The sequence below is a fragment of the Narcine bancroftii genome, chromosome 6 (assembly GCF_036971445.1).
Source record: "Narcine bancroftii isolate sNarBan1 chromosome 6, sNarBan1.hap1, whole genome shotgun sequence".
Lineage (NCBI taxonomy): Eukaryota > Metazoa > Chordata > Chondrichthyes > Torpediniformes > Narcinidae > Narcine > Narcine bancroftii.
In genome coordinates this window covers 11709332-11728892 of record NC_091474.1, presented here as the reverse complement: position 1 = coordinate 11728892, position 19561 = coordinate 11709332, and the positions used below count along the sequence as shown (strand labels likewise).

The 19561-nt window shown below is 39.2% G+C and overlaps 1 protein-coding gene across 1 annotated transcript in view; it reads left to right on the top strand.

The window, feature by feature from the left end:
• Positions 1–19561, top strand: part of LOC138737278 (nucleolar protein 4-like) — a 96080-nt gene that overhangs the window by 57432 nt on the left and 19087 nt on the right. The window contains exons 4-6 of the mRNA XM_069888029.1: positions 719–910; positions 8871–9026; positions 18005–18124. Of these exons, the coding sequence (XP_069744130.1) occupies positions 719–910; positions 8871–9026; positions 18005–18124 (468 nt within the window). The remainder of the gene's footprint in view (positions 1–718; positions 911–8870; positions 9027–18004; positions 18125–19561) is intronic.

The following is a 19561-nucleotide window of genomic DNA, read 5'->3' as shown; positions in this document are numbered from 1 at the left end:
AAAATTTTTAAAAAAACGAATGTCCATATTTTCATGTGGTTAATTGTAGCATTTGCTACAATGCTGTTAGTTTTCCAGATATTACATTCATAAATGATTAAGCTAATGTTATGGAGAAAGCAAGCAACACTTATGTCAATAAGCTGTGGTTGGGTTGCATAAAGATTTAGGTGTCTGTATGTGATAAAATAGATTGAAGAAATGAACTGGAGCTGAATGTAATATGGGTGATGTGAAAATGGATGGTGTAAAGGGAAAGGAACATACCGCATCACATTTTGCTATAACTGTTGTAAGTGTCTGGCAGTATTTCATCTTGCTCAGTGTGAGATATTGACTGATTACATTATGGTGTAGAAATGATCACACTTAAATATGAGAAAACAGTGCCTTTTCAATACTGGATTGATGCAAAGGGAGATTGTCCTCTTAGACTGTTGAGAATCACATTCATGCTGTATCAAGTAGAATTATCCTCTTCGTGGAAGAGAAAAAAATTGAGCAATTTTTATCTCCCTAATAGCTGATTTAGAATTGTGCTGATGTAGATCGATGTCCACCTGACCACTAAATAGTACATGGCTCACAAATCCAAGGAAAAGGGAGTGTGTTCAACCTTAAACTACAGTAAATAAAAATGAAACTGTATTCTGTAATCATAGACTTCAGTGGTACACTGGCCGAGTCATTTCTGACTAATATTCTCTTTTGCCAACAGATGTTTGTGAGGCTGTTTGTGGATGAAAATCTTGACCGAATGGTCCCCATTTCAAAACAGCCCAAAGAAAAGATCCAAGCTATCATTGAGTCATGTAGCCGACAGTTCCCTGAATTTCAGGAGCGAGCCAGGAAACGCATTCGCACTTACCTCAAATCCTGCAGACGAATGAAAAAGAATGGCATTGAACTGGTGAGACATTCAAAGTAAATCTGGATTTCGGCATATCCTCTGGGTTTAGATTATTATCAAAAATGGTGAAATCAGAAACAATCCTTTTGAAGTATTTTTATATCTTGTAGTATGACCATTTTCTTTTCTTGTGGAACACATTTCGGAAGATCAGTATTTAAAATAATGAGACATTTTTCCTTGTTAGTAACACATACCTGACACCACTGATATCCACCATTTGGGTACCCTGGTATCACCTCATCTAGATTAACTGGAACCACTATAACACCATTCCTACTTAGGGATTCATTCCTTGTCTGGTCGCAGGGCTAGCGTAAAGTTTTATTGATCTCCACATTCTGTTCTACTGAATTCACTGGAGCCCTATATTTGCCCAAGTGAGTACAAGTGGTGACTGATATTCACATACATTTAGTGCAGTTACCTTGCCACATCTCTTCCTCGGTTGTACGTGACTTGTTCAGTTCAGAAATTGCTGCACATTAATGATTTTGTTCTAAACAATATGATCTAGGATTTAACAATGTGTTTAAGAGTGTATATTTTCCATTTAATTTGAGATATCAAGTGTGGTGAAATGACCAAAGGAACTAAACTTTGGTCAGTCTTGTGAATATCTCGAGGTTTGCCGTTCTTTTGTGTAGAAACTGTTATGAAATGCAGTCCTCCCAACAAACGCATGTTAAAAATAGAACACATTTATTTTGGATATGAGGATGATTTTAAAATTGGTTGATGCTAGGTAAAAGATATCAATCAGGATTGGGCAGTGACAATGAAGTGGCAGTCCAACCCATTGGCTTTCCAGTTGAAGCCAATTGACTAATCACATGTAATAGAATAGGTGAAAATTCAACTATAAATTTTAAACTAGGCCTCATTGTGGAAAATGGGAAAATATGGTAAAGCACGATCCTTTCCAAGTTCATCTCAGAGTGTAAGAGACAACATAAAAGTAAAAGAAGATATTGTAGTGGATTCTGCCATTTGGGAAATATACAGGCAACAGTAGGTGACGAAACAAGTGGATTTGAAAGTGAGAGCTACAAAAAAGAATTAAAATAAATTTGCAATATCAATATTTAGTTGCAAATGTACTAGGAAAGTAAGAGTGTTCCTTAAACAGAGATGACATATGTGGGAATCAAGGTTATTGAATAATTACTTTGTGTCATTGTTTACCCATTGGAGGATAATTACATCCTGATGTTCCAAGAAACTAAAATTGAATTCAGGGCCTTGTCAAAATTAATGTAAACAAGAGCCAGTCAGAAAAAAAGTTCTCCCAGACCAAGTGATTTCCGTTACAAGGTTTTAAAGGAGCTGCGTGAGAAGATAGCGGTTACCTGGTCTAGTTTTCCAAAATGCTTTTCATTTAGAAATGATATGTTCATGTTCTAAAATTGTACATTCTACTCTGGACCCAGTGTCCCTGTTTTCAGGGACTACCAACAAGTGCATATACTCAGTGTTCCTGTTTTCTGAGACTGGTTTTATACTCAACCACCAGCTGGTTTGTACTGGTGTTCATACTGTAGTTTACCCATGGACCCAGTCTAGAGTATCTGTTATGAAAGGTTAAAAATGGCCCTGACAGTGTTGACCAGAGCCGGCATGAAATGTGAAGTTTAGGTTATTCTGATTAATTGCAGTTTGTAATTGAGGAGGTGAGGTGCAACTTTTATGTGCATATGTTTGTGAGTGTGAAAAACTTAAATAGTACAAGGAAATGAATGGTACAGGTAAAGGTGTTTTAATGGGGTATCAAAGGAAATGTTCAAGGGCCTGCCACTGCAAAGTTCTTTTGTGCAAACAAGACAGGCAGTGTATGCTTCGTAACAGGACATCCATCTGGAAAGGTCTGTCCAACGTGTCTTTTGTCTGTAGCCCTTTTTCCACTGGCATCCCAGTTAATTGGCCATGCAATGTCCCAGTTAAAGAAGCCATTTTTGCATTCCCACTGGGACACTTTTAACCGGGACATTACCTGCTTTCACGTTGAGCATAAGTCATCTCTCGGTATAGAAGAGTCTACCTTCAACAATAGTCCTTTTTAAATTGATTTAGTCAGTCCATCAGGATCAGCTAATGCCAGGGATGTGAGTAGGAGTCGAGGCTATCAATCCCTGGTGTGATTTGATGTCATTTGACGCTGGCATGCTGATTGTTTCCCCCTTCCACCCTTAAATGGTAAATTGGCCATCAATTCCTGGGACAAGGTTCCAGTGGAAAATGAGTTTTTTTCTGTATACATCACTGTTCTCAGAGCCAGATGAAGTTTACATTTTACTTTACGAGAACATGCCCTGTCCCCTGCAAGGATTCTATTCCTTTCTCTCAATTCCTCCATCTCTGCCACTTCTGTTCCCAAGATGAGGTCTTCTGAAATGTTTGCCTTCTTCCACTAATGTGGCTTCCCTCCCCCCAACACCCCCCTCACCAGCATCTCCTCCATTTTCTGCTCATCTGCCCCCAGATGCAACAAACGTAGAATCCCCTGGTCCTCACCTTCCACCCTACCAGCCTCTGCATCCAACACATTATTCTCCGAATTTCAGGAACTTACAACAGGATCCCACTACCAGACACATCTTTTCCCCTCTCTGCTTTCTGAAGGGACCGCTCCCTCCCTCTTGCTCTCTTTCCCCCCCCGTCCCCCTCACACCTTCCCCTGTGGCTGAAGGAGGTGCCACACGTGCCCACACCTCCTCCCTCACTGCAGTCCAGGGTTCCAAACAAGCCTTTCAAGTGAAGCAACACTTCACTGTGTCTCCGCAGGATTGATTTACTGCATCTGATGTTCCCTTTGTGGCCTTCTCTCCATTGGAGAGACTTGGCTCAGACTGGAAGATCGCTTCATTGAGCACCTTTGCTCCATCTGCACCAGTGACAGACACCTCCCAGTACCCAACCAGTTCTGTGTCACAGTCCATACTCACATTCTGTCCATGGCCTTATGTACTATTCTACCAAAATGAAAATTGGAGGAACAACATCTGACTTTCCGTCTGGGCACCCTCCAGCTAGATTGTCATCAACTTTTCTGGTTTCTGGAAACCTGCTCTCCTTCCCTTCCCCTTTCCAGCTCTTTGTTCAGATGCATCTAACATTTTTCCAAACCTTGAAGGGCTCAAGGCCGAAACATCAGTTCTGTATTTTTACCGTTGCTATATAAAGGACACTGTTCCTCCTGCTGAGCTTCTCCAGCATTGAGTTTTTACTTCAACCACGGTCTCTGCAGATTTTTGTGTTTTATTTATGACTTCAGTTTTCCCTTATATACATTTTTTGACCAAGCCACTTTTTAAAACTTTAGGCTCTATTCCCGCCAGTTTGTGGGAAGGAAGGTTTTAAACTGTTGTCTTTCCTCAGAGCTTTGTGACACTGCACCAAGCTTCAGTGAGTCCCTCAACATGTAGTTTGAGACTTAGAAACGTGTTAGTTTGCACCACTGCACTTGGACATCTCCTGGCACTGTCAGACCAGCATGCTTTGGGCAGACCAAAGTCCAACTTGCACTGAGTTATGTAGCCCTTGGTAACAACTGGTAAAGATTAGAGCCCTGTGTTACATGGCTGTTCAGGATGGATCTCAACAGCAAACAATAGATCTCCTTCCAACCTCCCTCCCGCGCTAACATGTTTGTCCATGGCCTTGTGTACTGTCAAACCAAGTCCACCCGTAAATTGGAGGAGCAACACCTAATTTTCTGTCTCGACACTCTACAGCTGGATGGCATCAACATCGATCTTTCAGATTTCTGCTGGCCTCCTCCCCGTTCTTCCTTTCTCTTCATCCCTGTTGTCTTTCCTCAAGCTCCCCACTCCTTCCCTCTCTATTCCCTGAGCCATCACCCCACCTCATCAATCTATTATCTCCTGCCTGCAGGAGTGTGCTCCTCCCTTACCATTTTGTGCGGGTGCCTGTCCATATTTTGTCCATTCCCTGATGAAGGGCTCAAGCCCCAAATGTTGGTTATGTATCTTTATCTTTGCAACGTAAAGTTTTTCCGGCACTATTTTTACTTCTGCAGACTTTCATGTATTACCTTCTTCCAAATTTTCTTGACAGAAATAGATAATTATTAGAAAAAAAGTCCATTTCACAGTTTTGTGTGAAATGTAAAATGAGAGTTGATTTTCTTTTATATGAACTCCGTAAGAGTGAATTTATTCTGCATCTCAAATGCTTGTTTGACAATTTGTGAATTCTGTAGGGACAAATTTCTGTTACCCGATTGGCCATAACATGGGAGTCATAACCACCAAGTGGGTACACTGTCAGTGCTGAGACTGTGGTGAGGAAAGAGGGGGAATATTTCTCATCACCAGCCATTGTCTTGGTGCATCTTTGAACATCCTAGTCATAAGGTTTTCTATCACGCTGATCCTCAAGAGGGGGCTTATCCTCCCCTAGCTACCCTTTTTCTGTTAATATACCAATTTTTTTCTTGGATTTTCCTTTCTCTTACCTGCTAACATTATGTTGGCATAGTTTGCGCAACAATGTTCCAGCGCCTGCGATTGGGACTTGGGTTTAAATCCTGCACTCTCTGTAAGGAGTTTGTATGTTCTCCCCATGTCTGTGAGGGTTTCCTCCCACCACATGAAATGTACCAGGGATTGTAGATTAATTGGGTGTAATTGCATTGCACGGGCTCATGGGCCGAAATGGCCTGTTACCGCGCTGTATGTCTAAATTTAAATTTATTTTTTTTTAAGAAAGACCACCCAGATCTTGTAAAAATCCTTAACAATAATTCTCCTGATGGATTTGCCAAAAAACACACTACAGCACAAAAAAAAACAAGACAGTGGAGAGGACACAACTTTGCCTCATCCCAGATTTAATTGAGGTTTTTAATTTCCCTCCCTTTGATTAGGACTTAGCCGCTGGTGTATGTTTCGAGATATCAAATCACAGACCCCCATACTCTATTTTGAAAGCATGTGCATCATATACATTCCTGTTCCCCTGCAAGCTGAGCTGTGCTCATTGCCCTGCTAGTAGATCATTGAATTCCTGAGTAACACAAGATCTTCCTCTGGGAGTTGGGCTGGTCCAGGTTTGTTGAATTCTATTCTGTCTCTTTTCTTACTAATGGATGGAAGGGATGATGCACTTCTTCACAGGTTTCACCAGATATGGTCCCACCGAGCCTAGGCAGCCAGAGGTCCATCACTTGCTCTACTTGCCTTGAAGAACACATAGACCTTGATAGTTTATCCAGAGTCAACTGCTGTTTGTTCTCTATTTCAGAGGATTGAGATAACAGCAAAGGTTGAGGAAGCTATGGTGTCTCTCGCCTTTAAATCGTAAAGAATGTTATGCAGTCAACCTCTTAACTTGCTGATCACAGAGCTGCTGTTGACAAGCATCTCTTACTCTGCTCCATGGAGCAGATCCAAGATTGGGAGTCAACTCTGGAGACATAAAGGAGAGGAGGAGGTTTTGGTAGTTCTTTATTGTTTGAACTCCCTCTCAAAATCCTCCAACTCTTCAACCACAGAGCAGATTAGAAAACTTTTGAGATTGCACAGCCTCTTCATGTTCACCTTGCTTGCTATCTACCAGTGCATTGGCAAATCCACAAGAAACATCATGTTTCTCCAACCTGCTTAATCCATTTTGAAATTCCTTGATGTTTTCTGCGATCATCGGTTTCACATTCTGCTCCCATATTCTGGATCTTCCTATATGTCAATGAAAATCACTTGTGCGATGTTGATGGATCTGATGGTGAATATTATGGGAAACAAACAAGAAATCTATCCTGGACTGGGTTGATCCATCTGTTATCAACCTAGTGAACTACTAGACTCTTCCATTTGCAGTATGATCATTGTTCTATATGGCTTTATCTTCAAAGATTTTTCTTTTACCAAAGATATAAATTTTGAGGACAACAGTCTGATTCTGTAAGATTAGGATATCAGTTATACTAACAAAAGGCACACTTCCTGTTAATTTTTGACAAGTTTTCAGTTCTGGAAAATGTAGTCAGTCTGGCAGAATATTCAGAGGACTGACACCCAAGTATGATAGGAAACTGCCCCACCCAAGTTTCTGAAGTCAAAAATTGCCATTTTGATCAAGGTAACAGAAGATACATCGGGTCTCTTCATTCACATATGACTCGCACTTGAAATTGATGATCTTTCCATGCGGGGAAGCCTACAATCTGAAATTAAGTACCATATTAATGTTGCAGTTCACATGCAGCTAATAGCAACTCTAAAGTAAATGTGGTGCACTGTTAGCCAGAATCAGACACACACAAAGATAAAGACTGTACAACAGGCTTTAATCCCAAAGACTTCCACAGAGCCAAACTCTCTGTGGCTGCAGTGACTCTGACTGAGGCCTCGGGAGGCCGGCGCAGGCTTATATCCCGGAGGGTGATTGACACCCGACCGGTTGGGGCTTGATCCATTCGGGCTGGATTGACAGCCAGCCAGGTGTTGTCCTGTCCCCTTACACTCCTGCGGGTACAGAGGTTGCCCCCTGCAGTAGGCTGGTGGTGTACCACCACAGTAAATTTATTGGACTTTCTGGAACAAGTTCAAATGAATCTGGAAAGTTTACTTCAGGGGTTTAGACAGCAGTGTAAATTCCTTGCATATGGAGCCAGAGCCATCAAAAGGACAATAACAGCTGAAACTCCACAGTGAAGCAATGCAGTCGTACTTGATTTTTTAAAAATTATTCCTACATGAATTTGTGAAATTATCTATTGATAACCAGAAACTTTATAAGTAAACAAACCAAGTAATTACAGTAGAATCCCCATTATCTGGAATTCAATCAACCGGAAACCCAAACAAACAGCACAAAAAAAATCACTGTCCCTACTGTGAGAAACAGAAGTACCTTCACAGAATTTGCTCAAGACAAAAATTGAGAACAAAGAACATTTATTATACAACAATGCAAAGTTGGGTGCTTTACCCCCTCCATAAATCTTCGTCCGCGAAGCCAAGCCAAAGAAAAGAAAAGGGAATACACACACACACTGGGGCTCGCCCAACTTTTATACAGTTGATTTCAGTATAGAAATACCCTCCCCCTTACATTCTTCTGCCTCCTGGATGAGTTTGGCATTAGGCAATCCTGTCTGCCTTCGTGCTGTTTCTGTGAACTTGGAGGACCAGGGGGTATCCTGTCGGTGTCCCATCATGTCATTGTCCTTATTCACACCTTCCCAACTCTCAGGGCTTACTAACTTCTTGGATGCAGAACTTGCTAATTCTGTCTAAGGCTTACCAATTACATATGTGAAACTTGCTGACTCTCTCTAAGCCTAGAAGGCCCTTATCTTATTCAGACTAACTTTGCCTTCCTACACTCTATTATCTATCCTTATCTTATTCATACTGGCTTTATTCATTACACATATATCCATACCAGCTTCATCTCTCATATTTTCATATTAGTTTTACTCATCTCTCACATGACCTAGTAATAATCTTTAACTTTATTCGCATTAAGTATATTAGTAAGGTTTTATCTGTAAAATTGGGAGAGGGCAGGTTAATTATGACAATGCCAGCAAGTAGGGTTTGTAAGTTACAGGACCTACCTGATTAAAGTGAACTTTACATCATTAAATACTACAATACTGATTTTTTTTTTCAAATTGTGTTACATGTTTTGTTTTGTTTTGTTTTAAAACTGTATTCTTAATGCAGGTGTATTAGGAAGGTTAACAGTGTTTTTCAGTCAACCAGAAATTTGCATATGTGGCATCCGCGATCCCCGTAGGTGCCAGATAATGGGGATTCTACAGTATTAAGATCAACTTTAACATTTTTGAAAATACATCAAATTGAAAAAAAAATCTTTAAAAGTTCAGGAGGCAGATTAAAATGATAAAATGAGTTTGAATTTCACGCAAGGGCATGTTCACTTTCTCTTGTCCATTTATCCTGCCCTCCCTTTTCTTTATTTCCATCTTCAGGCATCTCGCCTACATGCCTCCTCCTTCAGACAGGAGGACAGGGAAGAGGGGGCCTCCAGTCTCTTCATGTCTACTGTCGGCGGTGCAACTCCTTCAGCCAACAGAAAGCGTGCTTGCTGGAGGGTGAGGCGGACATCAGGTTTTCCTTCCTCTGAGGTGAGACGCTGCATTTCGCGAGGCGCCCACCCAGAGCCCCGACTGCAACTGCTCTGTGTAACTGGCGGGCGCTAGTTACAGAGAGTTCAGAGACTGAAACTTGCCACCACACAAGCAAAATAATTTCGATTGACAACTTGTTGTCTATCAAAATAACATCAATCTTACTTGTCCCATTGTCCCAATTAGAAGCATCACTGGCTTTGCCAGGTTTTCACCTGCTGCAGTAGAAAACTGGTAAAGGTTGACCATTGGTTGAGGGCAGGAAGACCAACTCTCTCATGTTGCATGGAGGGGTGTGTGTGTGTTTAAAAATAAATTTAATATTTTTAATTTAAAATTTAGACATGAGCCTATACCATTTATTTACACCCAATTGACATACACCCCCAGTACGTTTTTTAAACGGTGGAAGGAAAGGAAACCAGAGTACCCAGAGAAAACTCACACGGATACACTGAAAACATCAAACACTTTACAGACAGTGTGGGGTTCAAACCCCAGTCCCAGTCACTGGCGCTGTAATTGCATTGCGCTAACCGCCACACTAACCGTGAAAGCAATAATTTCATCTTCATTTTCCTACCCTTGATAATCTGTCCCCAGAAAGACAGGAGCAGTGAGTTACAAACATCCTCAATCTGGAGGAGCTTTCCTCAGTAAGAAGCATTAAAGCAAGTAGATTATATAATTTAACATTAGAAATGGAATCTCACAATCCACAGTATCTATGCTTAGCCTGAACTCACTAGTTTGGTTAGTCAGTATTAGCTGATAAATGCATTGCCACCGCGGGAGAGAAAAAAAAATTAGATTAAAAAAACATGGATTCACCAGAGTAACTTATTGCAAATTAATAAAATGACAATATAACTGAAAATTCTGCAGAGGTTTGCTTCTCGTGTAGGATCTTGATTGGTTGGGCAAATGGTCAAAAGAATGGTTTATGGAATTCAATACAGGAAAATGTGAGGTGTTACATTTTGCAAAATCTTACATGAGCAGGACCTGCAGAGTGAAGATTTGGATCTGAGGAGTATTGTAGAGCCGAGGGATCTAGGAGTCCAGGTACATAGGATTTTGAAAGTGGTATCGTGAAGGGTGGTCCATCAGTTTGAGAATTGAGTACAGAAGTTGGGAGATTATGTTGCAGTTGTACAAGCCATTGATGTTTCTGTTCGGGCATTGTGTTCAGTTTTGGTCACCTTACTGGAGGAAAGATGCTGGGAAGGGTGCAGAGAAGATCTGTGTCCAGGGCACAGGGCCTGAGTAATAGGGAGAAGTTGAGCAGGCTGGGTGTTTATTCCTTGGAGCATTGAGTGATCTCATGGAGGTATACAAAATCATGAGAGAATAAATCAGGTGAATTCAGAGAGTCTTATGCCCAAAGTAGGGGAATTGGTTTAAGGTGAGGGGGTGGGGGTGGGTGTGGGGGGGGGGTGAGAGATTTAATAGGAACCTAAGGTATAACTTTTTTTTTAATATGCAGAGGGTGGTGAGTGTATGGAATAGACTGCTGAAGGAGGTGGATGAGGCAGGTAATATGGATGGATACATGGATAGGATAGGTTTGAGGGATATAGGCTAAATGCAGGCAGATGGGTCTAGTGTGGTGGAGGAAGTTGGACTGAAGGGTTTATGATTATGCAGGTATGTTCAATTGCTTCATTGGTGCAGATATAAGAGACCTACACTTGCATCAAAGTTTTGATCACCTTTGGATTCTATGCAACTTTACTAGTTTTTATTCTTGAATGAAATACAAGAATAAAATTTGGAGCATAATTATCTGACTTGGGATGTTCAGAAACTCACAAAAAGTATTGAAGTGATCAGCAGATGAATCAAGGTGTCACTATCTAAAATTAGATTTCTTTGTGTGGCATGTAATAATCTTTCTTTCTTTTGAACATATATTTGTGTAAAACAAATGATCATTTAAAGAATTGACTAAATATATTAATGCCTCTATGATATTTCACACTATGTTATTCTGCTACAGTTTATTCTAAAGAAAAAAAAGTTCTAACTGCCTTTTAAATTTAATTTTTTTTGTAATTAAAAAAAATGTAGATAGCCTGCAGCGTAGCAAGCCCTTTTGGTCCATGAGTCCGTGCTGCCCAATTACACCCAATTGACTTACCATCCTTGGTACGTTTTGAACGGTGGGAGGAAACTGGAGTACCCAGAGGAAACCCATGCAGACACGGGAGAATGTACAAACTCCTGACAGCACAGGATTCGAACTAAGGGCCTGGTTGCTGGCGCTGTAACAGCCTTGCCCTAACCATTATGTTAAACTTGTCATATTTTGTAATTCCTCTTTCAAACAACTTTTCCAACTAATATCATAAGTATATATCTGTTCACTCTATCACAATATTACCAAATGTGTTTAAAACTCCACTCTGCTAAATTCAAAAAGTAACATCCTGCACAACATTTATCCTTGAGCTGGATTTAAGCTGCAAATGGCAAGCTGATTAGCTGCAGGAGAACTACAGAGAACTGATTAGTGAGAATTTGCTATATACAGTATGTCAGACCCTGCTGGGGATGTTTCCATGACATTTGAGATTCATTAAAGCAAGGGATTTCAAGATTTTTTTTGTCATTTGTGTTAAAATTTTTATGAAGATCTCCAAAACTTCTGATTCTCTCATAATTTTTAAAAGGTTTTTTTCAGGTATCTCTACTTAAAAGTATGGAAAGATGGCACACCAAACAAAAAGCTAGCAACGGTGGAAATATTTTCTTTAAAAGAGGTTCTGTGCCCTAGTATGTATGTTTAGAAAATGAATAACTACATGTGGGATATTATATTAAAACCTATGCCATGAGGATTTCTGTTCTATTGACATTTCTTAAAATAGTCTCATAATTCATGATTATGCTTGTATTTAAATTGAACTCAGATCTGAGGGTGCAATGGATTAGATAGTATTATTTTTTACCTCAGTGTCCTGGGTTTAATTCCAGTTCAGACTGACGTGATTAAAATCCCAGCTGGTTTGAAATAAGTTGTGGGCAGTCTTCATCTATTTCTTAGTGAGGATGAGGCTGTAGAACAAAACTGACACTGATTAACAATTTCACCATGGGATAACTGATAAGGGAAATATTACACAAGGGTGCTCTCAGTGTTCAAGCCTAGGGCTATAAGGAGATTTAGAATATCCTGAACATATGATAGAGTGGAAGTTTGTTCTCTTTCAAAATGTAAGACACAATTAAATTGAAAATTCATTATTGGTTATTAACCCTGAATATTAAAAGTACAAAAACTTGAGCAAAAGAAGCCACCTTTACCAGTGTGCTGTTTGTTCTTTACTGCACTGATATTTTTGTCTTCCATCTCAAAGATGAGTGCGTTACCATTGACTAAGGCTACTAATTTTTTTTGGATACATAACATTAATGAGATGAGGTCCTCTTCCTCCAGCTTCTAAAAAGAAGCAGTAGACGATGGTCATATGTCTTGGCGGGAGGTAGCTTAGCTTCTGTAAGAACAATGTAGAAATGGGAAAATAAACAAAGATAAATAAATGTTAACTGTAACGATATGGGAAATAAAATGGGCATCAGTTCGAAGATCAGCATGTAATTGTTCTAGCCCTGTTTTCAATCTGTCATGCTTTTCTGTCTTTTAGAGTTCATGTGTAATGCACAACATTCCCTTGTTGTGTCGGGCAGTATGTATTTGTGAAGATCCCCTCAACAATCACAAGATCACAAAGCAAGATTGACTTGCAGTGCAGTTAACTTTCTTGTTTTTAAATTAAATTATTATTTTTTTAAATGTTTTTTAGCACGGAAACAGGCCAATTTGGCCCTTCTATTGTTAGGTAAAAACATCATGAGCTGGGAATGTAGAAGGAGTCACCCAGTGCTGGGCCGTAACAAGATGCAGTTGTGTTCATGAATGAGTGAGTCAGACCTAACACTAGTCCGCACTGATCCAAGTACCCTCCTCTAATCCCACTTACCACCAATCTGCCCATATCCCTCCATCCCCCTTCCATTCATATACTTATCCAACTCTTTCTTAAATGACAAAATTGACCCTGCCTCCACCACCTTTCCACACACTAACCACTCTCTGAGTAAAGAAGTTCCCCCTCATGTTACTCTTAAACCTTTGCCCGTCAACTCTCAACCCATGACCTCTTGTATCCCTCTCTCCTACTCTCAATGGGAAAAGCCTTTCCACATCAACTCTATCTATCCCTCTCATTATCTTAAACACCTCTATCAAATCCCCTCTCAGCCTACGTTCCAAGAAATAAAGACCTAATTTGGTCAATCTCTCCTTGTATTCCAGATGCTGAAACCCAGGCAACATTTTTGTAAATCTTCTCTGCACTCTCTCTATCTTGTTAATATTCTTCCTATAAATCGGTGACCAGAACTGCACATTTGCCTCCCCAATGCCTTGTACAGTTTCATCATTACTTCCCAACTCCTATATTCTATGCCCTGATATAAATAGGCAAGTATACTAAAGGCCTTCTTCATCACCCTATCCACATGCACTCCTACCTTCAGGGAACAATGCACCATTATTCCTAGATCTTCCTGCTCCCCTGCATCCTTCAATGCCCTCCCATTTACCACATAGGTCTTGCTTTGATTATTCTTTCCAAAATGAAGCACCTCACACTTATCAGCATTAAACTCCATCTGCCATCTTTCTGCCCACTCCTCTAAGCAGTTTAAATCCCTCTGCAATCTTTGAAAACCCTCTTCATCATCCACAATTCCCCCTATTTTAGTATTTCTGTAAAAGGATCTTACCTTTGCTGCACTTCCAATCCTCAAAGAAAATGTTATTAAAATGAGAAACTTTGCAGCTGCTACTGCATTTGTGAAGATCCCCTCAACAGTCATGATGCTTTCAAAATCCATTCTAAACACTGCAACTTTATGCACTCCATCTTATTCTCTTTATATCTATCCCGAGTTCTGCAAAGTGCCCCATGCTTATCCATGGGCACAAAGTAGGGGTACTGTAATTTTTTTTTGATTAGTGATGAGCCCCAATCAGTGCCTGTTCCACCCATGGTCTTCTACCAAAGAGTCCTTGTGCCACATACTTCCCCCACTTTGAGAATGAAATAAAATTCAAATGCTGTAGATTTGAAATTTAAAAAAAAACTGCAAACACTTCAGCAGGCCAGGCAGCATTTGTGGAAAATGCCTTCAACTTTTCAGGCTGAAGAGCTTTCGTGAAAACTGCAAAACTGAAAAGATGGTCGGCAAATATATTAAATCAGCCTTTTTTTGCAATAAGGCTGAAAGTTGCACTGAAACACATGCAACTGTTGAAAATGCACATGCTCTCTTTCACTGTGTTAATTTTGGTATTAATCAATTTAAAGCAATTTAATGTCTCCAAAAGAAAATCTGATTCATGCATCTCAAAAGTTGAAAAAGCAAATTCATCCGACTGAAACCCAGAGCTCTGATCCTCTATTTTTCGTAGTAAATGCCATCATTGTCAAGTTAAAAATTCTACAAACTGTTTCTGATTGTCAGGCTCAACAGCCCTATGCAAACATGCTTTCATGTCATTTTTTAAAAAGCCTTGTATTATCTTTAACTATTGTTAGGCACTACCAGTAACCACAAAGACTAGGCCGAGGGAATGATAGGCTTTAATATACAGAAGAATCTTGCTGGCCTGGATAGGAATGGAGGGAAGGGAGAGGTGGCCCAACCTTTATGGCCCGGGGGCGTGGCAAGATGGCGTAGGGAACAGACGTGCCTTCCAGACCTCTCCTGACTCTGATTTATTGTTTTGTCTTTAAGTGCCCGTTAAAGTTCTTTTAAAAGTTTATAAATAATAAGAGGTGTTGGATTAGTGCCTAATGGTTTATATGCAAAAAAAGAGGTAAAAGAAAACATCAACAGACTGTTAAAAAACTACATTTTCCGAAATTGACTGAGCCTACTTGTTTACAAGAAGCCAGGACTCAGCGTAGAATGGATCCAGAGGAGGACGTACAGAGTTCGGCATTGAAGCTCTGTTTTAAGCCGGTGAGGCTCTTTGAAGGTCGCATTCAACAGCTTTTGGACCAAGGAGCTGGACGGGTGCCAGTATTTCACACAACGGCCACTGTGAGTGCTGTTACTCAGTCTTTGACAGTTGAATCAGCTGGGGCGCCACCAGCTGGAGAGTTAAAGAGCTGTCATTCGACTGCTACAGTGGTGGCGCTGCAAAATGCATCTTCAATTACAACGGTTTTTCCAGACATCGATTCAGTGAAGATGATTAAAGAGATTTGGCTTAAAGAGAACTCTGATCTTCAGTCTCCTGGCATTGCTGGGGGGACTTTGAGAGGGATTTTTATACGAAGTCAAACTGCTAGAAAAGATACTAAATTAAGGGAAGGGACAGAAGATCCCGTGGTCTCTAAGGAACAGCAAGACCCCATTATGCCTGAATCTACTTCTGTTGAAATGTCTGTTAAGGATCTTGAAGATAAGATATATTCTGAATCGAGTCACTTAGCTAATTTTGTGAACCTGTTTATTTCCAAGATTATTGCGATGGCGGAAGTCATTAATGGAGCTTTTAAGCTTGAAACCATTGAAAGATTTGAAATGTGTGATCAAGGTTTAGTCGATGCACAGGATCAACTGCAAGATGAAAATGGAATAATTGAAACATTGCAGATCCAAAATTAAAATTTAGCGAAAAAGGTTAATTATTTGGAGAATCAATCTAGATGGAACAACGTGAAACTTGTTGGTTTGCCAGAAGGCATAGAAGGACCAGATCCAAGAAAAATTTTTACTGAATGGATTCCACGAGTGTTAGGACAGGATAAATTCCCTGAAGGTTTAATACTGGAACGTGCTTATAGAGTTTTAAGAAGAAAATCTTTTTCAGGACAGAATCCAAGATCTGTTTTGATCCGTTGTTTAAACTATTGTGACAGAGAGACCATTTTACGTACGATTACTAGAAATGCCCAGCAAAATAGATCTCCTTTGATGGTTCAGAATAATCCTGTTTTCTTCTATCAAGATTTGAGTCAAGAAATTATGTTTCAACGACGCGAATTTAATTCTGTGAAAGAACGGTTGTGGAAAAAAAGACATAAGGCAACATTCAGGTATTCTGCGGTACTGAAGATTTTTTAGGATGGAAATTAGCCAAAGTTCTTTGACAATCCTAAAGGGGTTATGGACTTTGCTCAGTCTCTACCAATCATGCAGTTTCAGGAACGATGTAGTCCTTCAAGGTCTCCAAAGAGAATAGAGATGTAAGGTGGGATCCAGATTTTTAAAAGAAATGGAAGCAATGGTGACCGAAGTGGTAACGTTGATTTAAAAAAATAAATCTTTTATCTTTTTTTTGAGAAGAGTTTAAATAGTTTAAATAATGATGATAGTTTAATGAAATGGGAGTTGGGAGAGGGAACTGGGTGGGCACTAGTTTCCAGAAGTCATCAGCTACCTGTGAGTTATCTCACACCCAATATTTTGGGGGAGTTACCGCTTTGGGCGGTTTAAACAGGAGGAGGTAGTTCTGACCTCCGACCTGTTTTTTTTTCTTCTTTTTAATTTTTGGGTTAAGAAGTGAAGGTTTTTTTTTAATTATTTTTTTAAATAAATAATTTTTTTTAAACTCTTTTTGTTTTCTGATTGTAATTGAGAGGGAATTAGCAGGTTTTTTTTGGGGGGGTTTCTCTTTTTTCTTTTTTAAGAGGATGATGTCACAGAAGATAATAAGTCAAAAATTGAGGATGTTGAATTAGATGAAGAGGAAGATGAGGGGAAAGGTGATAAGAAGAAAAAGAAGAAAATTAAGTACAAATACATTGAGGGAGAAGAGTTTAATAAAATTAAGTTAATTTCGATAGAGAATTTTGAAGATGTTATAAATGAAGAATATGGAGAATTTTATAAGAGTTTGAACTTTTTCTTTTTTTATATAAGGGGAGGGGAAGGGAATAAAAAGTTTATCTGATTGTTTTTCTAAGGGATGTTTTTGTTCTCTCGATGAATTATAAAGGAAACTTGGTATTAATGGAAATTCTGTATTTATGTATTATTAATTATGATTTTTTGTATAACAGATATGTGGTTGATATATGATTTTAATATTTGAACTTAGTTTTAAATTGGATTTCATTTGTTAAATACATGTATTATGTTTGATTTAAATATATGTTTAAGGGTATTATTTTAGTATTGATATTTTTTTTGTTAAGTTTTATCCTTTTTTTTGTAAGTGGGGTTTTTTCTATTTTATTTACAACATTGTTAATTAATTCTTCACTCTCTATTTTGGGGGGAGGGTTGGACTAATTTTAAATTAGATGATTAATGTTGTGTTATAATTATTGCGGGGGTTAATTTGTGTAGTTTAATGATGTAGTATTCTAATTTTTATTATCTTATTTTTTATTATTTCTTTAAATGTAATTTTTATTTTATTCATAGGGTATGAGTCATCAGTGGGCAGGCCAGCTCCATATACACAGTACTCAACAATAACTATATACAAGGGAAGAAACATATCACCAAAACTATTTTATTAAGCATCTACTTAAAATTACATGTCATATTTCAACAGTTTGGTTCTGTGCCAGTACTTTTCATCCTGCACCATGAAATGGATACTCTGGGCTAGAGCACATTGACGTTTAGAGAATATTTCATTTTGGCTGTGAATAGGAGAGCTGTGTCTCATTACTAAGATCACAGAATTCTGTTTAATTAAATACGTTGTTTTGATCATTAAATGCAGGTATCTGATTTCCAAGAAACATGCATGTAACCATTGTTTATAATATTCAATGACTGAACAAGGTTCAGTTTGATGCAAAGGAAGCTGTTTATCTTGAGTGCAGGAATTGTTATAGAAGCAGAATGTGATTGAGCAAGTTTGTTTCAGTATCCCTTACTCATTTTGACAAGTGATATTTAAGTACCATGTCTGTTCCATTTGTCTGTGCTCTTCTTTGCAGCCCCGGCCCACCCCTCCTCATCTGACCTCAGCTATGGCGGAGAATATTCTGGCAGCTGCATGTGAGAGTGAAAGCCGGAAAGCAGCAAAGCGTATGCGACTGGAAACCTACCAGCAGCAGGTATGATTATGTAGGGGGCTGGAAAACCAAGAAGAGGTTTACTTAGTCAGATTAATACATTAGGTCTTGTGTACCATACTAAAAGGGTTGATTCACTTATATTATAATGAATTAAGAGATTTATGGAGAAGGGTTGCATATCATAGATTGAGATGTGATTTTAATAAAGGTATACTTCCTCTGGTAAGAGAATCAAGGACATGCAATATTAGGATTAAAGCTAGGAGCAAAATCAGCTACCATTTTCACAAAATGGGTGGCAGAAATTTGAAATTGCATAAAAGTCCGTGGAAGCAAATTTCAGAATCAGAACATGATTTAACGCATGTTTAACGCTAGCAACTGAAATGAAAGCCATTTTCCAACAATGTTTCATGTTTCTGTGGTGAGTTGCCTTCAAACCATAATGTCTCCTATTTTTACCCAAGTTTTAACTCGAATTTCATTTTAACCATCTGCTGCAAGCATGCTCTCATCATTTCAACTATTATGAATGGCCCTTAATCTTTCCAGAGCACTTGGATTTTAGATAAAGACCAGGGGGAGAGGAAGAGAACTTTATTTGATATATTATAAAGATTCCCTAAAAGGATGGTATAAACAGACCGTATGGTAATTTTTGAAAGACTATGTTATAGATAGAGAATTTGGGTTAAAAAGGGTTTAAGTTAAAATGTGATGATTAGTCATAAAAGGGGGCTAACCACTAGAGTTTAGCTGGAAAATGTTACAACAGACTTGCAACAGATTTAACTACAGAGAGACATGCAGGAGCCCAAGATTGATAAAGAGTGAAAAACAGAATTTGGTTTGAGCAGAGGTCATGAATGATCGTGGTGTGCGTGACTAACAGTAATCAGGATGATTCTGCAAAAACTAACCAATTAAAGGAGTGTAGTGGAGATGCCGAAGGACAAGCAAATTGTATAAAAAACAATGCACTGTACGTATCGGGGCTTGACTTGGCAAGAAGCCGGTTGAGTCCAACTCTGCAGACTTGTGAATAAAGCTTGTCGTGTCACCGATCTTAAAGAGACTCATTTGTGAGAATTTGTGTTTCTGACAGACTATACATTAATTTTTGTAGAGGGAGAGGAAAGATCTGCGAGTGAAAGTAATTTTGCGTAAATATATTTGCCTATCATAGCAACAGGTCTACGGCAGATGTCATCTCACTGGCTCTACAGAAAGCCCTGAAACACCTTGATAGCAAAGATGTATACATCAGGATGCTCATTTAACATCGTATCCTGAAAATAAATCAGCAAACTCCAAGACCTGAGACTCAACAACCCACTGTGCAATTAGATTCTGATTTTCTCACCTTCAGACCACAATCAAGGAGGATCAGTAAGAGCATCTCCTCTACAAGGCTGCGTCGTTTGCCCCCTTCTCTACACCTATGACTGTGTGTTTCAGCATGACAACAACAACACC